At 52.7% G+C, this 11,085-nt stretch overlaps 1 protein-coding gene across 1 annotated transcript in view; it reads left to right on the forward strand.

Moving 5' to 3' along the window:
• Positions 1 to 11,023, forward strand: part of NRN1 (neuritin 1) — a 13,463-nt gene extending 2,440 nt beyond the window's left edge. The window contains exons 2-3 of the mRNA XM_015416489.1: positions 2,405 to 2,549; positions 10,187 to 11,023. Coding sequence (XP_015271975.1) covers positions 2,405 to 2,549; positions 10,187 to 10,421 — 380 coding nt within the window. The 3' untranslated portion in view covers positions 10,422 to 11,023. The remainder of the gene's footprint in view (positions 1 to 2,404; positions 2,550 to 10,186) is intronic.
• Positions 11,024 to 11,085: the final 62 nt, after the last annotated feature.

Below are 11,085 nucleotides of genomic sequence, written 5' to 3' on the forward strand. Positions count from 1 at the left end.
GGGGCTGTGTTCAGTCGTGGCCAGGCGAATTTCCCTTTTCGGGACGTGCCCTTTGCGGAGCGGCCTCTCCCCTGCCTCGGTTGACGGGCTTCGATAACTAGATTGCGAGGACGACCCAGCGCTTTCCTTGAAAGGCCGGCTCTCCTCTCGGGACGCTTCGCCCGGCCTGGCATTTGTTCGTCGGCTCCCCCACCCCCAGCCAAACATCTGCAGCCTCTGCGTGTTCCGACGTGCCGGGGAGTGGGATTGGGGGGGGGGGGGGGGGAAGCCCGGGGGGGGGGTTGGGGGGGGGGGGGAGAGAAAGAGAGCAGGAGGGAGGGAGGTGGCTCCTAAATCAGGTGAGCGATCAATCCGGCGGCGGTGCTGGTGGGGGCGGGGGTTCCGCTGAAATACTGAGGCAGACGCCTTCTTCCTTCCTAATTGAATCCGGACCATTCGAACCCAACACACACGTCCGCAAACTCCCAGCCCGCCAAAGCCTTGTCGTAGAAAATCTCTCCAGGGGGGGGATGCCTCTCCCAACTGCCATCCCCCCCCCCCTCGCCATTCGTTCCCTGGGCTGGGCAAGCGCACAAGCCGGGCGGAACCGTGCTGAGGAGCGCTCGTTCCTGCTCGCTCTCTCGAACCCGGTGGCTGTTGCAGGCGCCGGCGCCGGAGACGCCAGCCACAAACAGCTTGCCGGGGATCAAGCCAGTGATCAATTAAACCAACAAGTCGCTAATTCCCTTTCATTTGCTGCAGGATTGATAGGGATAAATTCCCCGTATGCTGCATTCGCTCCGGCGCCCTCCCCGAGCACCGCCTGCGAAGCCAGAGCGGCTGGGGTTGGTTCGTTGTGTTCGGGTGTGTTTGGGCAATGCAATCCATTGACCTATTCCCAGCAAAAATGTCAAAATCTTCCTCTATCTTTCGCACACGGAGAGACACGCGTGCGCATGCACGCGCGCGTGCACACACTCACACACGCGCGCACAGCGCGGGAGAGAGAGATCTGACTATTAGAGATCAAGAACCTTTTTGCCATTGAGTTCTGAGTCGTGTACATTATGCCCAAGGACTGTGGGGAAGGACAGAATGAAGATTTCATGAGAAATCCTTCAAAGTTGGTGGTGTGGGGGGGGTGTTCCCATGCTGGTTGCTTCTTCCCCCACCCACTGAGAAATCACAAAACTGTCTTCCCCCAAGGGGAACCAGAAGGGCGTCTGGTTTCAGCTTTCCTGGCAGATCTTTGCAGAGAGGTGTTGGCTTTCCTTGCAAAAAGCGGAAGATGGATAGCGGCGAATCAGTGTTGATGATGCGTCTGGTGGATGGAAACGGCGGAAGCTTGGCTGTTTGGGAGGCGGGTGGGACTCAGTCGAGGCGAGTCGGGGAGAGATTAAATGGGGGGTTGTTCTTTTATCTTCAGCAAAAGAACGAGAAAGGGGGATCCATCGTCGAGGAGGGGGGACCAAATGAAAGGGGACACGCGTCGGGCATGTCAACCGCAGTTTGGGTTCTCATTTTACAGGGAATTTGCATGAATCTAACTATCCCGCCATTCGTCAAGTGCATTGCGTTGCATGCAGGGCATCGTATTTCAAAAAGGAGGCGGGTCTTTGGGAGCCTGTTCAAATAAAATTCTCATGGTGCAGCTGGGGTGTGTGAGAGAGAAAGAGAGAGAGAGCTTAGCTGCAGGAAACTAATACAAGAAAGAGAAGGTTTTATATCTCTGATGGTTACCACTTCGGCCTTTCCCCCTCACCATGTTCCATGGACATATGATCCACTTTTAAAGGTGTGCCTTGAATGGTGGTTAGTGATCGTCACCCACCCACCCGTGTCTTCCTACAATTTCCACCTCCTTCTGAATTTTTATCCCCTTATAGAAATAATGCAGCTGTGTGCTGAAATTAATCTAACGTTCTTAGAAGATGCATTTTGTTGTTTTTGAAGGATTTTTTTTTAAACCCAAAACGTTCAAAACGTTATGCCTTTCAAAGAATACGTCCTAGATAAAGTACGAACTTGAAGGAAACGTGAAAGGAAGACTGCTCTTATTAGTGGTGCGGTACTATTTTATTGCCACGTATTCATGGACGCCAAAAGGGGAGAAACCCGGCCTCTTTATGTGTCGTTTGGACACGTTTGTTTAATTAAAAAATGTATCTCGCCCACTTAAATGCTCTGGTAGGAAACAAAATGCTCTTCCGGGTGTGGAGGGATCTGTTGGCAGGGCAGATTCAGTCCGTGTTACGTGTCTGTGTCCTGGTGTGCGCTGGTGTGTGTGTGTAGACGGGGGGGGGGGGGGGGGGGGGGGGTTTGGATCGCTCAGTTTTCTCGAGTCAAAAAAGCAGGGCTGGGTAATCGCGCGCTGTTTACCTTGCTCGGAGCTGTCCAGCTGACGTGGTGCTGATCTGTTCCCCAGCGTACCTGGTGCAGGCAGTTCGAGCGGCGGGCAAGTGCGATGAGGTCTTTAAGGGCTTCTCGACTTGTGTGCTCAAGATGGGCAATAACATTGCCGGCTACCAGCAAGACCTGGACGACAAGAGAAATCTGGAAACCATCTGCCGGTAGGTGTACTTCTTTTGCTGTTAAAACCTCTCTATGGCCATTACCGTTTATTTATCATGTTCCTAGATGGGACTTTAAAAAAAAGCGAAAGCAAAAGTAGCAATCTGCCTTGCTTCTTACCAACACACTGCTATTTTGGGAACCTAATGCTATGAAGACAAACCAGCCTCTCCCCTAATAGTAGTTTTTGTCCTAGATGCATAACCACAAAATGCATGTACCGAAGTGGTAAGCAATTCCCACCCCGGTGTGTTTTTTTGGATGTATCAACACCCTGATGCAAATCACAGATCTATCGTCTTTCTATTGTATTTGCTTCCGAATATGTAACCGTGAGAGGTAATCAACATCCTACTGAAATTAGAGACAAGGACTCTGATGTTTTATTGGGTTTCATTACATTCGCTTTTTTTTTTTTTTGGTCTTCTGTTACTTTGTGAGGCATTTCCCGTATTGTGCCTATCCTGATTTGATTTTAAAGAGCTAGTTTAAATTAACCGGCCGGTTTCCATTAAGGGCCCTCTCTCAGTTAATAGGTACAATTCATAAAGCATGTCCTACTGCGGAACTTAAAATCCATATCCCACCAGCGTGGGCGAAAACGGTATTATCCCTTCCCACTTTTGAAACGGTAGCTTTTAATGCAAGCTTGATGCTGGAGACGAGGCATCATCCCGATGGAACCTACGGCGGCTGCCTCCATTTTCCCCGTAGCATTGGCTTCCTAAATCCATTAAGAAGTTTTTCGGTCAACCTGGATTTACCTTTTGCCAGTAGGGGAAGGAAACTAATACCCAAGATGAGTCAAAGAAGATCGATCTCCTATCTTTAATAATGCTATTAAAAATATTGCAGCGAGCTGTAACTCCAGTTCTTGTCACGTGTTGTAGTCAGGTACAGAAACTATCTAATGTAAAAAAAAAATTCTGTATGAGCTTGAATTTCTAGTCGTGTTAATCAGATTTGTGTTCTTACGTTGGGGTTTTCTTTTCTAAAAGAGTGGTTGCGCGATATAAAGCGGGGATTTGTCCCCAGGGCTTCCCCCAATCTAACACCTTCCAGGGACACCGCGTTGACTTTCTATTTTACAAGTGAGGCCATGGGGGGGAAGTTTCTGCATTTCAAACGAGGAGGCTGGCGCGGTCGTGCAAGCAAGAAACAAGTCGGATTGGATTGGCCCTTGGAAAAACTGGGGGTGAAAGTCGCCGTGTTTCCTTTAAAGGAACAGAAGAATATGTGCGACTTTCTGGAAGGACGGCTCGCTGTGTAACCCCAGGAAACGAAAAGGCTTGATTCCAAACTGATTTTACAAACCAATCCCGTTTGTGCTTCTCGGAGTAAAGAGCCGTGATCAGACCAAGAGGCAAATTTGACTGGAGATGATAGAATTCGCTTTCAGATAAATGTTGTTTCTACTCATTCGGCTTGATGGGCGGCGAGTGACGTCAGGTGGCAGCCGATGGGCGGCAACCCCGTAGGGTTTTCAAGGCAAGAGACCTTCGGAGGGGGGTTTGCCATCGCCTGCCTCTGCATAGATTTCCTGGCTGGTCTCCTGGATTTCCTTGGTGGTCTCCCATACAAACAACTAACCAGAGTCAACCTTGCTTAGCTTCTGAGGTCTGACCAGATTGGGCTAGCCTGCACCATCCAGGTTCCGGGCAATTCCGCTGGATAGCAGGGTTGTGTAGAAATCCTATATGCGGTTTAATCCTCTCGGATTGCTCGGAAGGAAGTCCCAGGGGAGGATTTATTCCCGAAACTGCGGGGAGGGGGCCTGACTTGGAAGTCAGCCGGAGGGCCCCTGGCTCTCACGGATCACTTGCTGCCCAGGCAGGGGGTCTCAGGGTCAATCCAGTTAAGAGAAAGACCTCTGTCTGTGTCTGTCTCTGAGACGCTTAGAGAGTCCCTGCCAGTCGGAGTAGACGCTAGTGGGGTAAAAGTCCCAGTAGCCTGACTTTGCATAATTCCACTTCGCACGTCCGGATGAGTTCTTTATAAACTGACAGGTTGCAGTACGCTTATTGGGAAGTAAACGAACCCTGTTGAACTACTCTTGAACTTCTGGATTGGCCTGCCCAGGATCAGGCTGCAAATCTGATTTCGGATTGGAGCATCGAGTCCCTCCCCCCCCGGGAGGGGGCTTCCAGTTTGACTCTGATTTGGCACAGCAAGCATTCAGTAGAACGGAACGGGGCAACCTCCTCTCCAAAGTCAACGAAGATTCGGGCGCTAATTGCTTTGGAATCCAAACAGCAGAGCTGTGAAGAACAGGATGAAAACTGGGCAGATCAGGCTATGGGCCGCTTGGGTGCTGAATCCGTTTGCTTCCAGCTAAAGGCCGTACAACAAACCATGGCGATGCGTACCGATAGGACTCTGACAATCTCAGATGTAGAGTGTAGCTGTTTATATGCACAGCCGAAGGGGACGAAGAAATCTCTATTCTTCCACTGCCCCCCCCCGCCCAACCTTCCCTCAAAAACACAGCAGGCGGGAACTGCATAGGGCTTCGATTTCTTCCCTAAGGTTGCTCTCCGAGGCGCTTGCCGAGCTCGACTCCAGCTTCCCCAAGCAAACGTCCCTTTCACGGTAGCTTCCCTGAAAGAGCTTTGTCTAATACAAAATCCCTTCGGCAGCGACGTTGCACAATACCGGGGAGGGAACGGAAAAAGAAACCTTCCTGGAGAAGTCTCGTAAAGGCGAGCCAACGACGCCGTAAAAGGACCGGCTGGGCCACAGAGCTTAGAGAGGCTTTTCTTCTCTCCCCCCCCCCCCCCCCCCCTCTGGGTGTTTTTGTATGCTTTTAATTCGACTCCTTTTCAGGCTTCCCCATTCAAGGCAGAGAGGGAACGCGAGGGCAGAGAAAGCGAGCCTGCAATTTAGTGCCATGGGCGTGCAAAGCAATGAGTGTTTTTTTTTGGGGGGGGGGGCGCAAAGAGGGCGATTCTCGAGTCTGCTGTAGATTCTCGGTTCTGGCGTTAGAATCCCCGACCGCGCCCGGGACGCGCCTGAATCCTGGCCCAGGTCGCCTCCCTCCCCGGCTCCGCGAGCGTGCGCCCCCCCTGCGCGTGCACCGGAGAGAGGAGCTCGGCGAGATTTACGCGTCCTCCGGGAGATGCAATTAGGGCAGGAAATACAGCGGGAGAGGCGCCCTCGCAGCCCTCCACGCCAGCGCCGCGCCTCATTATTTATTACAAATGCAGCCGGCGTCGGACTCCGCGGCCAGTTCCGAGGGCGGCTCGTAAATTAGAATTCGCCCCGCGACTCTTTCAGGCGCAATCAACCCGCCTCTCCGCCGAACTCCTACACGGGCAAAGGGGGGCGGGCTAGGCTTCTCGGGGGGCGGGAAGAAGACGCCAGCCGGAGAAGCAATTAGGAGGAGCCCGGCCCCGTTTCCGAGCCCGGTCTGGACTGGCAGATGTCAGTCTCCGTCGAAAACCCGGAGGAGAGGGTTTCTCCTCGCCGAATATTTGACTTTCTGCGGCCGTTAAAGGAAACGCGTCTCCGGTCTGGAGGAAGGAGAGCTGGAAGGAGACCGCTCCTATTTCACTCAGCGGGAAAGCGACGATCCAACCGCAGCCCCCAACCAGAGAGCCCCGCGCCGTGAAGTCTCTTGGTGTTGCTCAGACAAGCAAGGGAAGCCGGCAGAGGGGGCGAAACGGCGCACTGCACATGCTCAGAGGCACGTTATCGGCTCCGATTTCAGGACCAGGGATAATGAATGATGAATTCTGGATTAAGCCCTAAACGGATGTCTTTAAAGACTGGATTTCGTAAAAAATACCTCGATACCTTTATTCATGGAAACAAAATGCATTCGGCTTCTCCAGGCGCTGCAGGCAGTTTACATTAAACTAGAAAACCACTACAATGACATAATAATAATATTAATAATGATAATGATGATGATAACAATAACAACAATAATAACAACAGCAATAATAACAATAACAATAATAATGCCAAGTCACAAGACCAGTGATAACGGCAAATGTTAACTTTGCAGGAGGAAGAATGAAAAAGTCGACCACATGGTCAGTGCCTGCAGTAAAATCGCTCAAACTGACTACAAGGAATGTCACCCTAGAGTTGCAGCTGTGTTGTACTAGAGTCTTTGCAAGAAGTATGGCTTACCAACAGCCAGAAATCCATGGAGCACAATCCAGACAAGAGCATGGAGAATAATGAAACAAAGATTCTTTGGGATTTCCGAATACAAATAAAAACCCCTAATGTCACAATTGTAGGGCAATTGGGTTTGAATCGTTGGTCATTGCAATCCCAGGAGACCGCAGAACAGAAAAGAAAGAACAGGTGGAGATCACCAAATGCGAAGACCTAGGAATAGAGTTAGAGGGCCTCTGGGAGAAGAAGATTACCATCCTGCCAGTTGTCACTGGAGCACTTGGAGCAGTGCCTAGAAGCTTCAAGAAACACCTGCATATTCTGGTCACTGAGCAAATATCACCAGCTCAGCTCCAGAACACAGAGCTGCTTGGAACAGCAAGCATCCTGCAACGATACCTCTGCAGTTCCCAAGAATTTGGCTAAATCTCAGATTGCAGAACACCATTCACCAGTCAAATATCTGACTGTGATCATTCATAATAACAGCCCCCACCTCGGAAGGCCGCCCAAACAGACAGAGCAAAGCCTCTCTCTGGCTCCTCCCCCTCTCCCCAACCCCACCATGCCTAGATATGGCGGGTGCCGAGGTGCTCGGTGCTGTCTGGTAGGCAAGGCAGTCCCGGGTCTGTTATCAGCTGCTTTTAAAGAACAAGCGACATGAACGGCGTTCCCTAATGGCTCGGCGACAGCTTCTCAAGAGCGCACTGCCCAAGAAGATGCACATTCTGAGAAAGGGAAGGGAGACACCAGGAGGAGCTCACTTTGACAGCAGCGTTTTCGCAGCAGCACATCCCAAAATGTTAATAACGCTGATGGCACAGTATTATTGTTGGAAACTAGGGGGCACTTAGCATGCATTATGACAGCCAAGCTCTTTCCTCGGCTCTGAAGACGAATATTGGTGCTCTTGAGGAAAGGGGGGATTTCTCCTGCACAGCGTCTGAAGAGAAGAAAAAAAAATCTAGCAGGACCTGGGAGTGAAGGCAGGCGTTGAAGCGTTATGAGCAGAGGATTCTGAAACTGGCGCGTTGTAGCAGGCGTTGGGGTGCCTCCCTCTAGCTGCTGCTGTTTCGTCTGCTTCGCATTCCCCCGGTGGGCCGAGTCTCGAGAGAAGAACAAGTCGCCGTGAGTGATCGAGAATAGAGAGCAATGGTAGTGTTGAAGCACGGCTGGGTTTTACGCAGGCCTTTTCTTCCCAGTCCCAGGTGGGCGGCCGTGTTGGTCTGAAGCAGTAGAAGAAATGTAGAGTGCAGGGGCACCTTTAAGACCAACAAAGGTTTATTCAAAGTATGAGCTTTCGTGTGCAAGCACACGAAAGCTCATACCATGAATAAACCTTTGTTAGTCTTAAAGGTGCCCCTGCACTCTACATTTGTCGTTTCTTCCCAGGGCATTCAGTTCAAGGGGAGAGATTAGATCTCAAGTTGTTTGTTTGTTTGACCAGGATTTCTATAAGGCTGCGCCGATGAGAGCCGGTTAGGATGTATGTTGAGCTTCTAAAGATATAAGCTCTGCAGATCACGAAACGCCAGATTTTGTTATAAACCCCCCCTCTATTTACACCCCGTCTTTACCCCAGTGGAGACCCAAAGCGGCTCGCCTCATTCTCCTCTCCTGCCTTTTGTCCTCAACACACCAACCCTGTGAGGTAGGTGAGGCCGAGAGCCTGTCACTGGCCCAAGGTCGCCCTGTTGCAGTTCCCAAAGGTCCTCGAGTTCGCCCCCTGGAGCAGCAGGTAACAGAGACCCCGGCTTCTCCTGTGAAGATCCTTTCACAAGCACTCCCTGCGCTCGCCAGGAACGTTATATCCAGGGAGGGGCTGGTTGACCCGCTTCTCGTTGAGCTGGCAATGGAGGGCAGCGGCAGGCCGGCCCCTCTCCTTCCCCTTGGTCCGTTTTTCCATGGAGCTTGACATTAACGGGGATCCACGCTTCAAAAGGTAAAGAGCGGGAGGAAATCAGCCTTGGGGTATCTGTGGTTCACCATGTCTACACTATTGTTTGTTCCCTTGTGTAGTTTCCAGTTTGGAGCACAGACTCTAATCTGGGAGCACCGGGTTTGATTCCCCACTCCTCCACATGCAGCTGCTGGTGTGACCTTGGGTCAGTCACAAGTTCTCTCGGAGCTCTTCTCTCAAGAGCAGTTCTTGGGAGAACTCTCTCAGCCCCACCTACCTCTCAGAGTGTCTGTTGTGGGTAAGGGAAGGGGATTGTAAGCCGCTCTGAGACTCCTTCGGGTAGTGAAGGGCGGCGGGGGGGTATAAATCGTATTGGGATGCCTTTATTGTCATATCGACAATCACAACTAAATAAAAATCCAATGGGTACAAATCCAATCTCTTCTCGACCTGCCTCTCTACGAACCCGTTTCCTGGGGTTCCTAGGTGTGTGTGTGTGTCCCAAAGATGGCAGTTTTGTGCAAACCAGACCACACCCTGAAACGTTGGCTCAGCCAGGGCGAACTTCCCCGACAGCGCAGCGGGTTCCTCGGCGGTTCCTGGACTCTCCTTCTTTGGGCGCTTTTTTTTTTTTTTTTCATTTCAAATTTTTTTAAACAGAGGCTAGATGGCCATCTGGCAGCCATGCTGATTCTATGGCTCGCTATGAATTCAGGCAGATTGTTGTGAGAGCTGAGAGGGAGGGCAGGAAGGGGATGCGTCAGGGTTCGGCGCTGGTGGCCCTTGCTTGCATGCCGAAGGTAATGGCCATCGCCACTTTGAGGTCAGGGAGGGATTTTTCTCTAGGTCAGATTGGCCCAGGGATCCTGGAGGGTTTTGTGTTTTGTGTTTTTTTTTGTTTGTTTGTTTTGCCTTCCCCTGGACATAGAGCAGGGGGGGGGTCGGTGGGGGAGTGGAGGGAAAGGCCCTTGTGAATTCTCTGCACTGTGCAGGGGGTTGGAGTAGATGACCCCTCGGGATCCCTTCCAGCTCTATGTTTCTCAAGTTGAAAAGGCTGAGACGGAAAGCCCATTTCCTGGACAGGCCTAAAGCCGCCCTCAGGAATGGCAGCCGGGGTTGGGGGGGAGGCCGCCCGCGCAGGGAGCAGGGATGCCTCCACTTGAACCAGAGCAGCTCTAGGCTTCTGCAAAGTGCCTTTGGGTTTTGGCTTTGTTTTTTTAAAAAAAGAAGCCGGCCAGCAATGCCTCCCTCTAAGCTGTGGAGTCTTGTGAGCAAAAATCCTACTTTGTGAGCTACTGGCATGAAAGTGGTGAGCGAGCGATTTGGCTCCTGCCTAAACGAGTTTGCTCTGGAGTTAGGGTTCTCCTCCAGACAAAAATCTGTGAGCCGGAGGCCAAAAACCCCCGTGAGTTAGCTCACACTAAGTCAGCTTAGAGGGAACCCTGCCGGCCAGGTCAAACACGAAGCTGAGAGGAGGGGAAAGGCAGGCTCCCCCCTTCCCCCCCCCCAGGTCCCAAGGGCGGCGGCCTCTTGACGGGCGGGGGGGGAGCGGGGGTCTCCGGCCAGCCCTGGTCACCTCCCGCTCTGTTCTTCTCTCCTCCGGCGGCGCAGGTACTGGGACGACTTCCACGCCTGCACCCTGGTGGCCCTGACGGATTGCCAGGAAGGGGTGAAGGACGTCTGGGAGAAGCTGAAGGAGAAGTCCAAGAAGCTCGACTACGAGGGCAACCTGTTCGTCCTGTGCAGCAAGACCAAGGCGGCGGCCACCTCCTCCTCGCTGCCCTCGGCCTCCCCGCTGCTCCTCCTGGCGCTCTCGGCCGCCCTGGCGACTTGGTTCTCCTTCTAGAGGCGCCCGGCGGGCGGAGGAGGAGGAGGAGGGAGAGAGAGCGAGAGAGAGCCCGGCAGAGCCCCGGCCCGGATCCCGTCGCCAGGCCGCCCGCCCGCCCGCCACCTCCCCTCCCTGCCTCCGGGACCTGGATCTATCGAGGGGACAGTCTCCGTCCGTCCTTTGGATTGGGGGTGGGAAGAAGGCCGGCGGATGCGGCGGGTGCTGCTGCTGCTGCAGAGGTGCCACCGCCGCCGCTCGAGGAAGGGCTGGACTGGACCGGACCGGGGAAGGGGAAAGAGGGGGAACCCGCCTCCGAGGGCCTCCCCTCTCCCCCCCTCTCTCCTCCTCTCCCCCTTCCCTCCCGTCGTGCTTTGAATGATTTGCCAAAATGGTACCACAAACGGTGAGCCACCAAGAGCCAAAATCGGACCTCAGCTTTACTCCCCTCTCCTTCGGATCCGAGGTCAACCGGAGCCCTCTTTTTGTGCGCAAAGGAATCTCAGGAACGGCTTCGAGCCACCACCGAATACTAATAAAAGCATTAATAGGTAATAATAATACTAATTATACTAATAGTTGCTATTACTAGCGCTGCTCGGCGGCCACAAAGGAGAGGCCCTTCCGGGGGGGAAACAAACAAACATCGCCGGGAAGGACGGAGTCGAGCCAAGGCATGGACTTT

Source organism: Gekko japonicus, unplaced genomic scaffold (genome assembly GCF_001447785.1).
Source record: "Gekko japonicus isolate JY-2015 unplaced genomic scaffold, Gekko_japonicus_V1.1 scaffold2445, whole genome shotgun sequence".
In the NCBI taxonomy this organism is placed as follows: domain Eukaryota; kingdom Metazoa; phylum Chordata; class Lepidosauria; order Squamata; family Gekkonidae; genus Gekko; species Gekko japonicus.